The 19,367-nt window shown below is 42.5% G+C and overlaps 1 protein-coding gene across 1 annotated transcript in view; it reads right to left on the reverse strand.

Annotated features, from left to right (window-relative positions):
* YLPM1 (YLP motif containing 1) overlaps window positions 1–19,367 on the reverse strand; it is a 41,564-nt gene that overhangs the window by 13,601 nt on the left and 8,596 nt on the right. The window contains exons 4-12 of the mRNA XM_059819673.1: window positions 17,896–18,638; window positions 8,385–8,479; window positions 6,054–6,491; window positions 4,786–4,878; window positions 4,209–4,383; window positions 3,915–4,036; window positions 3,372–3,526; window positions 2,658–2,720; window positions 201–320 (exon numbers count right to left, since the gene is read on the reverse strand). Of these exons, the coding sequence (XP_059675656.1) occupies window positions 201–320; window positions 2,658–2,720; window positions 3,372–3,526; window positions 3,915–4,036; window positions 4,209–4,383; window positions 4,786–4,878; window positions 6,054–6,491; window positions 8,385–8,479; window positions 17,896–18,638 (2,004 nt within the window). The remainder of the gene's footprint in view (window positions 1–200; window positions 321–2,657; window positions 2,721–3,371; window positions 3,527–3,914; window positions 4,037–4,208; window positions 4,384–4,785; window positions 4,879–6,053; window positions 6,492–8,384; window positions 8,480–17,895; window positions 18,639–19,367) is intronic.

Here is a 19,367-nt window from a genome sequence, read left to right on the forward strand (position 1 = left end):
AACTGGTAGCAGAAAAACATCTTCCAGGTCAACCTTTAAGAATTTGGCCATTCTGCCCTTAGGTTATATTGATTTGTTCTGAAACACAGCCCACAGACCTCCGCACTCTTCAAAAGCCACAGACCGAAATTCTGATTGCCACTGTGTTGTTCCAGAATGTCTTGTTTCTTTGTCAAGATAAGCAACTGAATTAGAAGTACCTTCTTTTTCACTTTTTTCCCTGTATCTGGGTCTCTCTCTTCTTTTTCCACTTCAGTGATAAAATAATCATCCAGGCTGAGCACTCTTGGTGCAGGTCCTCCACACTCTACTTCCTTATCCTGGGAGGAAAGCAGAGAGGAAACATAAACTCTTGCCATAAAAATTCCATTCTGCTACAGAGGATCTTCAAAACACTTTGAGCCAACTAGGGAAGTCACACTGCTGGACCTGTTGTTTGTGAACAGAGAAGGACTTGCAGGAGATGTGACAGTTCGAAGCCGTCTTGGGCATAGTGATCACAAAATGACAGAGTTTTCGATTCTCGGAGAAGTAAAGGGCAGGGAGGGGCAGCAGAACTGCTACCTGGGACTTCTGGAGGGCTGACTTTGGCCTGTTTAGGAGTCTGGTTAACAGAGTCCCTTGGGAGGCAGTCCTGAAAGGCAAAGGAGTCCAAGAAGGCTGGACACTCTTCAAGAAGGAAATCTCAAAGGTGCAGGAGCAGGCCGTCCCCACGTGCCGAAAGACGAGCTGGCGGGGAAGAAGACCGGCCTGGCTGAACAGAGAGCTTTGACTGGAACTCAGGAAAAAAAGGAGAGTTTATGGCCTTTGGAAGAAGGGGCAGGTAACTCAGGAAGACTACAAGGATGTCATGAGGTTATACAGGGAGAAAATTAGAAGGGCCAAAGCCCAGCTAGAACTTAATCTGGCCTCTGCTGTAAAAGGCAATAAAAATTGTTTCTACAAATACATTAACAACAAAAGGAGGGCTAAGGAGAATCTTTATCCTCTACTGGATGTGGGGGGAACATAGTGACAAAGGATGAAGAAAAGGCTGAGGTACTTAATGCCTTCTTTGCCTCAGTCTTTAACAGTAAGACCAGTTGTTCTCTGGGCACGCAGACCCCTGAGCTGGAAAACAGGGACGGGGAGCAGAATGAAGCCCCCACAATCCAAGGGGAAATGGTTAACGACCTGCTACACCACTTAGACACCCACAAGTCTATGGGACCGGATGGGATCCACCCAAGGGTACCGAGGGAGCTGGCAGAAGTGCTCACCAACCCACTTTCCATCACCTACCAGCAGTCCTGGCTAACCGGGGAGGTCCCAGTTGTCTGGAGGTTAGCAAATGTGATGCCTATCTACAAGAAGGGCTGGAAGGAGGATCCGGGGAACTACAGGCCTGTCAGTCTGACCTTGGTGCTGGGGAATATTATGGAGCAGATCATCTTGAGTGCCATCACGTGGCATGTAGAGACCAACCAGGTGATCAGGCCCAGTCAACATGGGTTTATGAAAGGCAGGTCCTGTTTGACTACCCTGATCGCCTTCTATGACAAGCTGACCTGCTTAGTGGACAAGGGAAAAGCTGTGGACGTTCTCTACTTAGACTTTAGCTTGAGGGTAGGAGGGCTCTAAAGAGGGATCTGGACAGGCTGGATCAATGGGCTGAGGCCAGCTGTATAAGGTTCAACAAGGACAAGTGCTGGGTTCTGCACTTCGGTCACAACAACCCCATGCAATGCTACAGGCTTGGGGACGAGTGGCTGGAAAGCTGCCCATTGGAAAAGGACCTGGGGGTGTTGACTGACAGCCGGCTGAATATGGCCACCTGGGCACAGAGCTGGCTCAAGAAGGCCAACAGGATCCTGGCTTGTATCAGAAATAGTGTGGCCAGAAACACTAGGGAAGTGATTGTACCTTTGCACTCAGCACTGGTGAGGCTGCACCTCGAATACTGTGTTCAGTTTTGGGCCCCTCACTACAAGGAGGACACTGAGGTGCTGGAGCATGTCCAGAGAAGGGCAATGAAGCTGGTGAAGGGTCTGGAGCACAAGCTTTATGGGCAGCTGAAGGAACTGAGGTTGTTTAGCCTGGAGAAAAGGAGGCTCAGGGGAGACCTTATTGCTCTCTACAACTACCTGAAAGGGGGTTGTAGTGAGGTGGGTGCTGGTCTCTTCTCCTAAGTGACAAGCGATAGGACAAGAAGAAATGGCCTCAAATTGCACCAGAGGAGTTTTAGATTGAATATTAGGGAAAATTTCTTCACCGAAAGGGTTGTCAGGCATTGGAACGGGCTGCCCAGGGAAATGGTTGAGTCACCATCCCTGGAGGTATTTAAAAGACGTGTGGATGAGGCACTTAGGGGCATGGTTTAGTGGTGGACTTAGCAGTGTTAGGTTAATGGTTGGACTTGATCTTAAAAGTCTTTTCGAACCTAAACAATTCTATGAATCTATGACTTCTGGCAAACAGCAGTTCCCTGCTCATATGCAAAACAAGAAAAGAGCAGTATCCCTCATGTTTGCTAACAGTCAGGGGGATTCACACGCCATATGAAGACATGGAACATGAAATAACAACAGGCTGAAATTCCAGACAAACAGAAAGAAAACAGCAGAGTAAGCACATGTAAAATACAAGCAGCACTACACAGTCAGTGGTTGTTTACATACCCTGATGAGTTTTGCTACATGTGTCTTTCCACTGCCAGGCAACCCTCTCATTATGATTACAATCTGAAACAAAGATCATGTAAGAAGATAGGATACTGTACTACATTTTACAGAATGTCTTTTGCAAAAACCTTCTTCTAGAAAATTATGAGCTCTGGGCTTATACTTTTGCATATCATCAAGCAAAGCCAGTACCATGCCTCACTGCCTATTTTACAAACCACGTTGTGAGGAATGGTAGTAGTTCCACAGAATAAGAGTATACGATGTTAATCATCTCAGCAGCTCATACTGCATAAGATGTTATAGATCTGGTTCAGATAAAAGTAACTGAATGAAACTTGTCTAAATGTTTTATAGCCTGAATCTTGTTCTTTCTTTTTTTATATGGTGCATGGTCAAATTTCTGACTCTGTGTAAAGCCAAGTCTTTCCTCTGATACATCAAAAACCCAAGTGAAGATGTCAGAAGAGTCTAAAATACATTAACATTACCCACTAATAGGAATTTCATTTTAGCATTCCCAGGAAGTTTACATCACCTGTGGACTCCTAGTAGCTATGCTACAACACTCTAGGCATTTGCAAAGGAACCAAGAGAATTTCCAGAGCTTCCTCAAATGTAGGCTTGTTCCCAACATATTACATTCATTAGCATTTTATCTGAATACAGACCTCGTAGAAACTGACTGTTGCTTTTAAAATGCATACTCACCCTCTCCGGCCTGCTATCCCGTCCTGGTGGCTTCAAAATATCATCTACGTTTTTAGATTCTGGCTTTCTTTCCACTCGTGGAGCAGGTGGTGGCTGACGGGGCACTGATGGAGCAGAAATAGGAATCCTTTCTTCAGGGTAATTTCTACGATCACCTTCAAATTCCAGTGTTTGGACAGAAGAATTTTCTTAGTTCAGTAAAATAAAAAAATTAAGATGTTCATACCCAGCTGAGCTGATTTAAACAGACCTTCATTATTTTACGATAAATTAATGGATTTGTCCCCAAAATAATTAAGTTTTCTAATTTTGAACCTATTGCAATCAAAGACATTTTTAGCAGAGTATAACTGTTTTGTTCCTGATCTCATCACCACTGAGAAACAAAACTATATGACACCGCCCAAATAAATTTTCCTGAATTATATATTCTGAACAATTAAATACTGCAAATCAGTTGATCTTCTCACAATTAATCTTCACCTCTGCGAGTCCATATTTTTCATAATGTTCTAGCATGGCTTCAAGATTGAGAAGCTATACCTCCAAACATGGAAGGCCCATGATCATACGCTGGACGATCTGTTTTTCGTTCATATGGTGGTCTTTCAAAACCACCTCGCCTGGAGGGAGGATGGTCTTTCTTCTCACGGTAAGTCTGAGTCCTTGAAGGTGTAGTAGGAAGAACCCTGCCAAAAGAGTATTTTACATGTTTTTAGAATTTCTACTATGGATTCCAGAGAGAAATGAACATGTACCTCACAGGCAAAACGGACAGCCTGATAACCAATACAGCCTGAATTGTATTGATTTCAATAGTGTTCCAAAACCATGTACCTATCATCTCGGGGATGCCGCTCTTTTTCAAATCTCTCTCGTTCATAGTCTACAGAACCACGGTCTCTGTGCAATTCTCGCTCTCTCTTGAAATCCCGATGATCTGTGTTGGAATTACCTTGACGCTCAAAATAAGGCTCACGATCTCTTTCTCTGTTGTAACGACCAGGGTGCTCTGAAAGGAGAAACCCATGGAAATCTAAACTACTAAAACATAAATTTTTCTTATTTTTGAAGGAAAAGCGACAAACAAGAGTGCAAGAAAAGTATATACAAACATATGATCTGAGGGCTAGAATGGACTTAATCAGTCACTGAATCTATTTTCCAAACTGTAACGGACAACCATACCATGAAATCCTACTTAAAGCTACAAAACTGAGTTTTTGAAGTGGCTAGGTCATTGACTGCATTACTCCTCTTGACAATATAAACTGTTATTCTTATGGGCCTCTGAAGCAAATAAAGTGGTTGTAGCTTAAACAAGAGTTACTTACATTTAAAATGTTCTTTTAGTGCCTTACAACTTTTCTTAAGAGCTAACAAACTGTCAGAGAGCTAGCCAAGTGCTCCCTACCTTTTTGAAATGTTTGCCTCTCCGGTAGAGGTTCCGGACGCAGGGTTACCCTCTCCCCATATGGAATCTGTTCCACTTTACTGGTGGTTATATCTGGTTAAAAATAATCGATAAATAATCAAGGTTTTAAAATACCCCCCTTCCATTTCATTTCTTCTGTCATGAAAAGCAATCAGTCAATGGCATTAAAAATGACTGGAATAACTTACCAAAATTTCTTTTAATGGATAACGCAAAAAAGCTATACATAAATACACAACACCATGGTTTTGAAAGAGTTTTTGTGTGTGTAAGTATGCGTACCATTTTATCTTAAGAATGGGACTTCCGCCTTTTCAGATGAGTTCAGGTAGCACGTGTGGTCAGAAGGTTAGAAACATTAAACATGCTCTGAAAGTTTCAATAACTCATAGAACTACTGTAATGTCAGGAACATTAACTGAAACGCTCACTTTAGATTCCTAACAGTGACAATTTTTCTAACAGCTTTTAGTAAAACATCTACTTAATGGAATCAATATGGCTTCAATTCATGTTATGGCCCCTCAGAGAGAGAGAAAAAAAACAACCACTCTTTAAACGACAATGCACAATTTAAGAACTTCTTTACGACATGATTTCACTCTTGTCAAAAACTAAGAATGAGGGAAGTGAATTCTATCAAAAAACTAGTGTTGAATTTTAGCTTTGATAAGTTCAATACTAAAAATCAGAGCACTTCACTGTTTGTGTGTTAAATGACTATTTAGGGTGCACGCCCTTCAGAACTAGGACTTTGTCTCCCTCTCTGTCTAGAGGGTACCTCATACCCATTAAGCAGTATATAAATAATGCAAACACCAGTCACATTCTGCTTTAAGTTACAAAGTCACACCAAAGAACTGTAACAACCCAAAGTACTTTCTAGCACAGTTATTTCCATACTTAGCTACAAAGGGATTAAGTGAAAGTATCAATATCAATCTAAATATAACACATTGACGTGATCACATCAGCTGGTGTTTATTAGAAGCAGATGTGGCTATACAACATTCAGTTCACATGAAATAGCTCATTATCACAGCATTGAAGAAAACATTAAACTCAAGGCTGGAGGTTACAAACTCCTTAAAACTGCACTGCTTAGCATTAGATCACAATGTACGCAGCCTACAGGTCAACTGCAGAACATCTATGGCATGCTTTGTGTGGCACACTCCTTTAGGAAGAAGAGAGTAGGACTAATTAGCTCTCCGTTACAGATCAAACAAATACACTGTAATACTCACCTCGCCCATGGCCATAATCCACAGTTTGCTGAATTACAGGTGCTTTAGGAACCGGTGGAATAACTGGAGGAAGGGATACTGGTACAGCTGATGGAACAGAGGTGTGAACGGCAGGTACTTTCACAGGCGAGGAGATGGATGGAGGCATCATTGACTCCTGTTTACACAACTCGTACTCCATATTTGCTCCTTTATCCTCATTTGTGTCCCAGAGCCCGTGGAAAGAATCCTCATCCCAGCGTTCCTGTTCCACAGCAGAAGGTGATGGTTTTAAAGACTGACCATGACTTGGGGTTGTAGTTGGAGTAGAAACTGGAGCATGTGGCCTTGTCATAGATGTAGCAGGCCTTGTCAGTGGGGCACTTGGTCTTGTCACAGGGGTGGGCTGTCTGAACAACACGGGAGGCTTTATAATAACAGCAGGAGAAGGTTTAATAGCTTGGGCTTCTACTGGTGCCTCTGAAGATAGCTGAGAAGAGACCTAGATGCAGAAAGCACTTTTAATGTAGATCTGTAAACTAACCTTCTCTCATCCTCTGTAAGTCAGTAAGCACAATGGCAATTGGTAATCAAATCATAAGCATTTTCTAGTACCTCCATCAAGGTGCTACAGGGAGGAGGACAATATTTCAAGAACTGGTGGCCTGAATTAATTTGGTGTTTGTTCACTATGTGAAGGCTTAAATACTATTTATTTTCTCCTTCAAAAATAACCTTAACAATTCATGCTCCAGTAGGCCTATCTCAGTTCAAAAGTGTCTATGGTTTTATTCCCAAAGCTGTCTGTGAGAAGGCCGAAAAAGTCTGAAAGTAGGGCAGCTCGGTGATGCACGAAAGGATTGATCAGGCCAGCTTCTTTCTGGAAGTCACTGGAAAAATTCCCAGAGAGCAGAATCACCTGGAAACCCCTTAATGAAATCAACATCAGATCAACATAGAAATGGGGAGGTCTTGCCCAGTGGAAAAAACAAACAAAACAAAACCCCTTCATGAACCAAACATCCCATGGAACCCCACGTGCTGTTTCACAAGAGTCTTTTCAGCATCACAGCAGATGCCAAGTTACAGGCAGCCTTATTAGCAACATGCAACAAAACTTGCAAAATGGTTGTAGGTACAAAGCTGAACTTTGTAGTAACAGTTCAAAGTCACAGCAGAAGTCTGAAGGCAGAATCCCAAGAAAGACAACAGTTGTTTGAATACCTTTAGCCAGATGGGTGAAGTAGTCTGAGATACAAAATATCAAAGTTGAGTAAAGTCACTTCCTAAAGGCCTCAACATATCTGCAGTTCTTGGTACCAAATCTGTTCCATTATTTTACTTTATAGACACTGTGAACAAGGAAGAGGTTAACTAGGCAAAAAGAAAATTTGTAGTGCCTCATTCACTGCATAACACTTCTCTGGAGGGAGGGACAAACAAAGCTTGGTCTGGCTAAATGTCAGATCCAGAGGTCAGTACAGCTAAATTTATTGGTACCAGTAACTCTGGGGTTGAGATGTGATGAAGAATAAAGACTGTGCATCGACTCAGGTATCTCCTCCCATTTAACAAAATTGTTTATCTGTTCTAGGAAGGATTTATAAACCTGAGTTAACATGACTGCAGAAGTTCAGGTGGTTTCTGACTGGGTATGAATTCTCAAAAAACCAAATATAAGCAGCTGAGAAGAGTTCCCAGAACTAACTAAGAGATTAAGCAGCAGAGGAATAACTTGCATCACAATGGGAGATGAAGTCACGGAAGTACGCAGATGTGAGCTTCCATGCACTTTATGATATTCCAGAGGGTAATGAGAGCTCCTAATAAAGACAGTAAACAGAAAGCTAATGCCCACTCTACGTTGAAATATCTCAGCTTTTGATGGACCAATCCTCAAATTTCTCTCTTTAACCTCTTCAAAGAGGAGACAGCTCTTAAAGTAGAAAAAGCAGAGCAAGATCGGAATTAAAGACAGTGTCAGAACCTAGTTAGGCAGGGAACAGGAGTAACTTCTCATGAGCCTTATGCTCCTGTTTTAGAACAGCTCACTGTTTCTCGCACATCATCCCACAGCAGTCCAGGCTGTTGAGCCTCATGCACTACTGTCCCCAATGGGTCATGCTCAGAAGACACAGTGGACTGAATGAGTAGAAAGGCTTTGGAAAAACCTAAAGAAAGTAAGAAGTTGCTTTGCCTCAACAGAAGATTAATGAGGTTGTAAGGGCTGCTGAGGAGGCATTCCACGTAGAAGTTTGACCATCAGAGTGCAGGACTGATCTGACATACACATTAATAGTAATTGCTACCAGTATGTTAAGTTAACACAAGATGAATTTACCTGAAAGGCACCCGGCCTTGTGCTTGTGTTCTGTGATCTCGGAGAGTCCTGTGTGGAAATGTCAGGTTTAAACTCTTTCAACTTCTGTAGCTGTTCTTTTTGCTCTCTGCGCATGAATCACAAGAAAGTGTTATCAGTCTGCAGCTTAAACGAAAAAATAAAGAAATCAGTGCTCACAGTGAAAACCACGTATTACACTAGCATTAGGGGCCAAGTCCAAAGAAGAAAAGGACACAGCAGGCTTTACATGGTCAACGCTATGATTCAGAAATCCCTGTTTCACATTCACCTAACCATGGAGGTATTTAACATATTAGCTGTGTTGGTTTTTTGATCACAAATTCCTCTGCAACATGCAGTTATGCTTTTGTGCTTGGCCAGAACCACTCCACTTTGACAGTAAAGACCAAAGCTAGATTTTAGCTTCTGACAACACCTTCAGCAAACCAGAAGCCCAGTGCAGATGCATGCCTAAGGGCTCTCAGTGGCTTGCTCTGGGTTGTACACTAACAGGATTGAGGCCAACACAAAGCACAACAGAGACTACAACATTTAAAAACAAAGCCGTGATACTAGCTTTTGTTTCCTTGTTTTATGTATCAAAATGCTACCTAGTCTATGGAGCAGACATGAGGACTAGTAGTGAATACTACAACCACTGGATTACAAACATCTGTCTATTCAATATGATTACCTGTCAGTTTTTGTTTGCATCTTTTTACCTATTTTTTTATTACTAATAACGCTTTGTTCATATTAATTGCGTGTATTAAAGTAGTGCCCAAAGAACAACTAAGAATGGAATCCCTCTGTACTAGGTACAACAGAGGCCATCCTGACCAGCAACCCATCTGTTCAGTGTCCACTGCAAGGGGAACTCGGCTCACAGAGAGGGATCCGAAGTGCTGCATTAGTACAGAGCAAACTGAGCAATTGCTAGCACTTAAAAGGTCTTCTTTAGAGTTGGCTTAGGAAGAATACACCAGATGACAAATACAGAACAGCATGCAGCTCAGAGTATGCTGTTTTATACACAATAAAAGCAAAGCCAGATGAAGGCTTTACCTTTGGAGATGAAAGCAGTTATGCAGCACACTAGTGGTATAACTCTTGGCTCAAAAAATATCAGTCTCCTTAAAGTTGTTCCTACTGTTCAGACTGGGGTCACCTGCTTATAAGAACCTGATGAGAAGTATCAGTGTAACTATTTTTTAAGATTATCCTCATATTAAATTAAAAATCAGTAGTGTCATGTTTGTTTCTCCCCTTTTTACTGTCTTAGAAAGAGGTATATGTATCTACATTCTTACACAAAACGTTTTAGTTTCTGTGTTTAAATATTTCAGCCCTAATAACTTATTCACTTAGGCAGTGATTCCCAAACTGTGGTCCTTAGATTAAGTTCATTGGCTTGCAGCTAGTCACATTAAACAGCAAAATGTATGCTTGGCAACCTGAGGCAATGGGAAAGTCAGGAAGCTGAAAATTATCTGTTGCTCTGAACTTTCGACAAATATTGCTTTATAACACAGATTTCACAGTTACTAACACCTGTTGAATTAATCTAATTGCAGTAAAAGATTAAATTATTCAGAATAAAGGTTTTCCCTTCCTTTTTAAAAATTATTTTTCTTGCATTTTGGCGTGCAACTAAGGCTTTCCATATGGGACAGATGCTTAGCAATCTTATGAGTCTGAAAACAAAACCGTTTCAAGAAAAGTGCAAAATGTCTCTGTATCTTTCAACATGGTTTAATGTAAATGTAATAATGATAAACAAACATTCATTTTAATTGCCCATTATTTTAGCATAATATCTTGTTTATGAAATTAAACCCCTCTCTTTACTAGGCACCAAAGCTTAGCTATCTCTCAGTAACTCATGAATAGGATGAACCACATGAACCTGTGTCTCTAAAATGCTTCCTCTTTTCCCTACAATCTCCTCTGAAAGATCTCATTCACTGAAAATAGTCAAAGAAACTAATCTTTCTGTTTTTTTTTTTTTTAAATACATTTAATGCATCTAAACCCATGCACCAAATCACAAACATAGCATTTGGATAGACGGTATGTGATCCATTCATTCTAATATTACTAAATTTACTGAGCCCTAGGATGTTTCTGATGTTTAAGAAGATATTCTATTACTTATTTTGAAATAAACACCTATTAAAGCCTTAGGAAGTCTAGTAGCTGCTTTCTAAAACGTGGCCTTGGTGAACTCTTGCATTCATATCCTCCTGATTGTTATCACTGCTGTTATGCTGATCCTCAGAACTAAGATCAACCAAACTTGACACAATTATTCACTGACTATGCTGGATTTCAAATGAGGGAGCACTGTAAAAAGAAAAAAGAAAAAACCCACATATGCTTTAATTAAAAAGTAAGCAGTATCCAAAAATTAAATAGGTCCCATTGTGTGAATTAAGAACCACATTAATGTAGATCTTGACAGGTAAGTATTAAAAAGCAATTATCAACGAGCTCATCTGACACTAATAAAAAGACTGAAAAGCAGTTATCAACAAGCTCATTTGAGGATAACAAAAAGCTTGGTCAGATGATGTGGACAGATCTCTTCCTGGAAAGCAACAAACAGGGAATGCCATGTTCATGGGGAAAGTGACAACCACCTATTTAAGAAAAGAAGTCCATCCACAAAAGCTATGATGGAGACACTCCTCTAATAACTTGTTCCACATGAGCTCCTACTATCATGCTGTGGCAAAAACATATTAAGCCATTACTGCATAAATCAAGGAATGAAGTTGGAAAGGAGCACTGTCTCCACAGAACAGGATTCCCACCCAAAGTGACAGAAGCAGGCAACTCACCGAAGCATTTTGAGCTCCTGGGCAGCCTTCAGAATTATCTCATGCTGTCTTTGGCTAAGGACCATCACTCCTCCCAAGGACTGGTCAGAGTCCAGGTTTGAATCTGCTCCCAGCATATCAGAAGAATGTGAAGGTGGAGGAAGGGATGAATCTGAATGATCGTCCAAAGACCGCAGTCTGTCTCCATCATCTGGATACCACCGATCTGACAACCGTTCCCTCTCCCAGTCAGTCCTTTCTGGAATGTAGTCTTGCTTCTCCCGCCATGCGTTGTATCTCTCTGGATACTCTCGAATCCTCAGCTCCCCCCGGTCTCGGAGGTCTCTGTCATAATGATCTCTGTTCCTATCCTCCCTCCACCTATCTTCACGGTATCTGTCCAGAGGTGGAAGAGGTGGTAATGGTGGTAGAGGGGGAATATCCAGGTCACGATTCCCCATTTCTCTGTCATCCATAGGTCTCATGTCCCAGTCTCTATCCCATTCTCTGTCTAAATCTTGATCATAAATGTCTGAGGATCTTCCAGTCCTATCTATATCCCTCTCTAGTTCCCTCTCTCTTGGCCTTTTCCAGTCATCCCACCATGAATCTCGTCTGTCATGATCAGATGATAAAGGAGGTAGTGGTGGTAGGGGAGATAACGGAGGCAATGAATGGTGGGATTGCAACCTGTCATCTCTGTCATACGCATCTACAGAATCATCCTGATAATCAGAGTTGTGATCTCTCCAGTATCGTTCTCTTTCCCAGTCATCCAATTGCTCATGCTCCAAAGAAGGGTCATCTTGACTATCTAAAGGAAATTCCTCCTGCATTCTATCATCTTCATGACCCCAAGAACCCCTGAGTGTCTCATCTCGATGGTATGGAGGCAATTTGTCAGGGTCATCTCCTAGGTGAATGGGTTTATCTATACTGCCTGTTTCAGATCTTCCTGCTTCCCTCTCCCGGCTACCTGCCCTCCTGACGGGACCCCTCTCCCGGCTACCTGCCCTCCTGACGGGACCCCTCTCCCGGCTACCTGCCCTCCTGACGGGACCCCTCTCCCGGCTACCTGCCCTCCTGACGGGACCCCTCTCCCGGCTACCTGCCCGCCGCATGGGCTCCCTCTCCCGGCTACCCGCCCGCCGCATGGGCTCCCTCTCCCGGCTACCCGCCCGCCTGACTGGGCCTCTCTCCCGGCTACCCGCCCGTCCCCTGTCCCGGCTGCCTGCCCGCCCAGCTAGCTCTCTGTCTCGGCTAGAGAACACCCTCTCATGGCTATCTGACCGTCCACCCAGTCCCCTCTCTCGGCTGCCAGACCGTCCATCTGGCATCCTCTCCCTGCTGCCTGACCGCCTATCTGGCATCCTCTCCCTGCTGCCCGCTCTCCTGAACATCCCCCTGCCGCGGATGGATGCCTGCCTAGCTTGCCCTCTGCCTCTGTATACATATCCTCTGCCACGGCCGTCATCCATCCTGCCCATTCCCCGGCCATGGCCATCGTCCATCCTGCCCATTCCCCAACCACCATCCATCCTGCCCATTCCCCGGCCACCATCCATCCTTCCCATCCCCCGGCCACCATCCATCCTTCCCATCCCGCGGCCACGGCCCATTCCCCAGCCACGGCCATCCCCCTGCCCTCTGCCACGGCCATCATCCAGTCTGCCCTGGCCCCTTCCTCTGCTTACTGGTCCCCTCCCTCTGTCTTCATGCATAAACGGCCCCTTCCCTCTGCTTTCTGGTCCAGGTAGGCCCTGGGCACTATCTGAAGCAATCAACTGGTCATCTGGTGAATCCAAATCCTGATTTCCTGTCACAGGGGTTACTGCACCACCTGCTCTTGCAATACCTGACTGCAAAGCTACAGGGTTACTAGAAAGGGGTGTTGATTTCTGGTTCTGAATAGGCGGAGTAGGTGCTTTGGACTCTTCTACTTGCTGGTTAGGATCATGTGAACTCCATGTCCACTTTTTAGGAGGGTCTGAAATAGTTTCTTTGACTTCAGGTTTGGATGGCTCCTGTTGAGTGTTTGTCAGGTCCTCATTTGACTCAATGGGACCTGCACTCTGTGCATCAGGAGTAGACTGTGTTCTGCTTACAGTCTGCTGATTGCCAGCTATGTCTGTAAAAGGTTCTTTGTTTTCTGACTGTGAGTCTGTCTGTGACTGCTGCTGCTGCTGTCCCAAATGAGGCCTGGGTCCCCTCCACCGTGGACCACTAGGTCGGGAACCATGTCCATGTGATGCGCTTGTCGAAGTATAAAATTGTGCTGCTGGTCCTCGTGGGATAGTCCCCCATCTACCTGAAGACTGTCCATCTGTATTCTGTCGGTCAAAACGTGACCTGTATCCTTCTGAGCGCTGAGAGTCAAAACGAGGCCCTCTCTGTCTTGAGCCTTCAAATTTGTCATAGCCTCTTCCTCGAGGTCCATCAAATCTACAGATGACATAATGGCAATTTTATTCAAATGAATGTGTCAAATTAAAATACTCTAAATGAGTGTTTCATCCCCACCCCAGTCACTTCTAACTGATGAATCCTAGTGTGCCTTAGGATCAATCACTACTGAACCAGTGCAGAAGCACAGAGACATGTCTTCAATTCAATATTGTTCACTGAAGACTAGTTTAAGCCACTTGCAGATCATGTAACCCCAAAAGGAAATTTGGCTTAAATATCTCAGGACTGAAACCTGACTGACAAAGAAAGCTGGCAAACTCATTTGAAAAAAAGCTTTCAATTTTTGTTTAATGGAAGTTTTGTTGCAAAGTTTTGCTTTGATAGTATGCAACAAGCCTACTTAACTATGGTGATGAAAGCCATCTAGAAAAATCTTTAAATACAGATCCTTTCAGAAAGTGCAACAAACTGTGATACTGCCCAGTTCCATGCAAGATAATATGCCTAAAACAAATGCATTTTTATTGCATAATTTTTTAAATTCCTTTTGAGAGTACCTACAGCTGCTATTGCTTGAATATGAGGAAATAGGTCAGGCAAACTAATGAAGAATAATTCATGCAATCATATTTAACAAGGCTGATCTAGTAAAAAAATCCAGTTTTTAAGCATACGCTCAAATACTGATTTACATAATAGACTAGAACAAATCAAATTCATTTTACACGAAATAGAGAACTCATGTCTGAAGTCAAGTTGCTTGTATGTTTGGCATTCACAGTTGTGTCTCACTGGACGGGCTCAGGAAGGCCAAAGCGCATCTGGAGCTGAATTTGGCAAGGGACACAAAGAGTAATAATAAGGGCTTCTATAGGTATGTCAGCCAGAAAAGAAAGGTCAAAGAAAGTGTACCCCCCTGATGAACACAACCGGCAAACTGGTAACAACAGATGAGGAGAAGGCTGAGGCACTCAACAACTTTTTTGCCTCAGCCTTCACTGGCTGCCTCTCTTCCCACACCTCTCGAGTGGATGGACCACAAGACAGTACTGGGGGGAGCAAAGTCCCTCTCACTTTAAGAGAGGATCAGGTTTGTCACCACCTGAGCAACCTGAACATACGTAAGTCTATGGGACCTGACAAGATGTATCCCAGAGTCCTGAGGGAATTGGCTGATGTAGTTGCCAAGCCACTCTCCATGATATTTGAAAGGTCATGGCAGTCAGGGGAAGTTCCTGGTGACTGGGAAAAGGGAAACATTGCACCCCATTTTTAAAAAGGGTAGAAAGGAGGACCCTGGGAACTATCAACCTGTCAGCCTCACCTCTGTGCCTGGGAAGATGATGGAACAGATCCTCCTAGAAGCTATGCTAAAGCACATGGAGGACAGGGAGGTGATTCGAGGCAGCCAGCATGGCTTCACCAAGGGCAAGGCTTGCCTGACTAACCCCGTGCCTTCTATGATGAAGTGACTGCATCAGTGGACAAGGGAAGAGCTACGGATGTCATCTATCTGGACTTCTGTAGGGCCTTTGACACAGACCCCCACAACATCCTTCTCTCTGAATTGGAGAGATATGGATTTGATGGATGGACTATTCAGTGGATAAGGAGTTGGCTGGATGGTCGCATGGTAGTCATCAACGGCTCCATGTCAACATCCTGCACCTGGGTCAGGGCAACCCCTGGTATCAATACAGGCTGGGGGACGAAGGGTTTGAGAGCAGCCCTGCCAAGAAGGACTTGGGGGTACTGGTGGATAAAAAGCTGGACATGAGCCGGCAATGTGCGCTTGCAGCCCAGAAAGACAACCGTATCCTGGGCTGCATCAAAAGAAGCGTGGCCAGCAGGTTGAGTGAGGTGATTCTGCCCCTCCACTCTGCTCTGGTGAGACCCCACCTGGAGTACCGCGTCCAGCTCCGGAGTCCTCAGTACAGGAAAGACATGGAGCTGTTGGAGCAGGTCCAGAGGAGGGCCACAAAAATGATCAGAGGGATGGAACACCTCTCCTATGAGGAAAGGCTGAGAGAGTTGGGACTGTTCAGCCTGGAGAAGAGAATGCTCCAGGGAGACCATATTGCAGCCTTTCAATACTTAAAGGGGGCCTACAAGAAAGATGGGGACAGACTTTTTAGTAAGGCCTGCTAAGATACGACAAGGGGAAATGGTTTTAAACTAAAAGAGGGTAGATTTAGACTAGATGTAAGGAAGAAATTCCTTACAATGAGTGTGGTGAAACACTGGAACAGGTTGCCCAGAGAGGTGGCAGATACCCCATCCCTGGAAGCATTCAAGGTCAGGCTGCACGGGGCTCTGAGCAACCTCATCTAGTTGAGGATGTCCCTGCTCATTGCAGGGGGGTTGGACTAGATGACCTTTAAAGGTCCCTTCCAACCCAAACTATTCTATGATTCTATGAACATTAATTCATTACCGCCTAGTTACCAACAGCGGTTGACTTGTTGCAGAATTTACTGTTTCAGTGAGCAATTTACCAAACAAGATCATTTATACAACCTCTTGGAATTTTAATAATCCTTGTAAGTTAACACAGTAAACTATATTGAGAAGAAACAGTAAACAGATTTTTGGGAAAGCTTTGATAAAACCCTAGAATGGTCATGCAATCACAATATAGGAATGCACAATGGTTACACTGTTAATTAAATACCATAAGTATGCTCAAAACCAGAGCTCCTGTGTGTGCATTCTAGAAATTTTTCATTATCCATAACCTATCATTGCACATCACTGAGCTCTAAACCAACGCACATAGAAGACATAGACTAGCAAATCATGAAAACCATCTGTTCAGAACTGTACATCCAACAAAGCCCCAGGACCAGAAACAACACTTTTTAATAACCATCAGGAGGTAGAAAATTATTCAAAGTTATAAAAAAATTCATTTACATTGCTAGCAATTCATGAATTATTATTCACGTATGATCACTTTAAAAGCAAAGATAAGGGAAATAAAGATGAAGATATGATTGTAAAGTCTAGCAGAGTATGTAGGGATAGAAACAATTTAACAAAACAACACTGTTCTTTGATTCAGTAAGCATCACATCAACCTGTCTTGAACTAATGACCAGACAGAACAGATGTTGTTTTTGCAACCTGATATAATGTCAAGTACGAAAGAACAATATTCCAAAAACAAGATCTTGGAATAAACCATATAGCAGGCATAAAACCACATAAAAGACACAGAGCACTGGCCTTTAAAGTAGCTTTACATTAAGGCAGCAGGCCATCCACCTGATAAAATGAAGATTTAAATTTGAACAAAACTGTATCTTACCAAAAGATAAAGACAGCAGCCTTCAAAACCAAGACCATCATGACGTAACGCAAAAGAAAAAGTGGCAAAGAATCCCAATGCTAGGATCCTAAGGTTCAAATCTTCGTTTCTTTCCTTCTCTCTCTCTCGTTTATAATTGTTTGAATGCTAAGTAATGCTACATGTGTAGAAAACCATTGATTTGTACTTAAGACAAGCACTATCTCTCTTATCAAACAGTAATTTTGAAAAGTGCACTGAATAGGACAATCATATAGCTGCAGAACTCTCTCACACGAGAAGTTAAAGTTCTGGTGAACAACTTTGATTTTTCATTTCTTTCTGCAATAAATCTTGGATTACAAATAAAGAGTAGTTTTTATTGTTTCTAGAAAATAAATAGCATCTAAATTGCCAGTAATTAGCTGCATTAGTATATCCAACTGAATATATATCTGAATATTTCCCCGAATCCCTTTCAGAATGCCTACATTAAAGTGCTACCATATATAACGACACCTTAAAAAAAAAAAATCCTTCAACATTTTTGCTTTAGATTTTCCTAAACTGTGTTCCAAGGACCACAGACAAAATGCTGCAAATTTAGATCACTTTTCATATAGGATCATTTTTTCAAGTGTGAGTTACAACTTCAAACTAAGGACAGCAAAGACATATCAAATACTTACAACAGCTTTCCTATTTTCACAAAAGAGGTATTATGTGTCTGGGAATGAAAAGGGTGCAGTGTGCCCAAGCAATTTACCAGAAAAAAAAAAAGCATTCTACTCTAGATAATGCTCAGGTGAAAAGCATCCATCTGCCCTTGCTTTAATAAAATAAATACAGAGCATGGTGTACATATATTAAAAACAAAACCTCCACCAAACAAGCACACTTCACATGACCTCAGGAAGATTTGAGAGTAAGATGTAAGTTTCATTTCTTAATATATCACTGAAAGTCTTGTAGCCTGGAACATGTATTAATCAACAAAAAAAAAATCCTTACCTAGGGCCTCTGGGGCCTTCAAACCGTGCTGATCTGGGAGGATCTGGAAGCAATCCACCCGACCTCACTGGTTTATCCTGCATGGTAGGTGCATGCGTTGAAGACACTGCAGAAGTGGCTTTCAATTCCCCACATCCTTGCTCAGATGAAATAGAGACAGTTTGTTTACTAAGATGAACTTGAGACTTTCCGTGGTCTGAAGAGCCAAAGGATGAACTTACTTGAGAATGATAAGGTGAATACACAGTTGAACTAGCTATTTTTGATGCATAGGTACCAGGGGTGGGAAGCAGAGCTGGCCTTGGTGTCTCAGTAGATTGACTGCCTTGAGAACTGGATCCTGAAGGGACAGAGGAATTAGATAGCTGAGAAACCGAAGAGAGAGGCGGGGGGACCAGCGGAGGTGTAGTTGAAGGTAAAGTTGGAGGCATAATAGGAATGCCACCTTGAGTGGTTTGAGAATATGGAACAAATGGAGGCGGCAGCGAAACATTTGCAGGATACTGATTCTTCAGATTTTGGAGTGAGCTCACTTTCTCCTGCAGATGGGACTGAGTGACCTTCATCTGTTCATCCCATGCTTTCCATTGTTTCTCATACTCTTGAAGCTGGTCTTTGTGAGGGTAGGTTTGAAGCTGGTGCTGCCACTGTTGGTTCATTGATCGCTCCCAATCTTTATGAAGCTGCTGGAACTGTTTTTGCTGTGCCTCATAATGTCGCAGCTGCATGTCCACTGACATTGTCTGCAATGAGAAGACAAGAATAGCTTTAAAATACCATCTTAGCTGTTTTCAGAGCCACGTATTTCAGTATCACTTGTAATATCACAATTTCTGACTTGGGCAGAAACTTGAGGAAGAGCTACACTGAAACAAAAGCAAACACCAACTGTGATGTCTAAAGTCATTCTGACAATTTACACATTTTATGACCAGAGGACATTTTTGTATAAAACGCTTTTCTTTTTTGGCCTTTTTTTTTTTTTTTAAACAGGATAGCTGAAGAAAGCTATAACCCAAGGGCTCCAAGCTGTATTATTACTGGATGCTAACAATGGCTAAAGCCCAAATAAATCTTCATGCTTTCAATATATACAGTACATGGCTATGTCTCAAGGTTTCGGTTTCTGCTATTAACCCTCTCAGAATTGCTTTAGCTGTCAGCAATTATTTTTCTCTACACCTTTGCCAGATCTTATTTACAAAATGAACCTTCTTTCAAGGAGGTACTGTATCTCATTATGTGCAGATACATGTCCTAATATCTATGGCTTGATCTTGTCTGAGATTTTTAGGGTTCACACATAAGAGATTTTTTTTTAAAGAAGCAGACAGCCCAAGCTACAAAGAAACGCGTAATGTGCAAACTCCACCAAACCCAGAAAAAGCTGACTCAACTCTAATACAGTAAACAACTTCTACTTAAAACCTTAAAGGTTGCAACACTGATATAATTATCCAAACTTGTTATTA

The sequence above is a fragment of the Gavia stellata genome, chromosome 7 (assembly GCF_030936135.1).
Source record: "Gavia stellata isolate bGavSte3 chromosome 7, bGavSte3.hap2, whole genome shotgun sequence".
Taxonomy (NCBI): domain Eukaryota; kingdom Metazoa; phylum Chordata; class Aves; order Gaviiformes; family Gaviidae; genus Gavia; species Gavia stellata.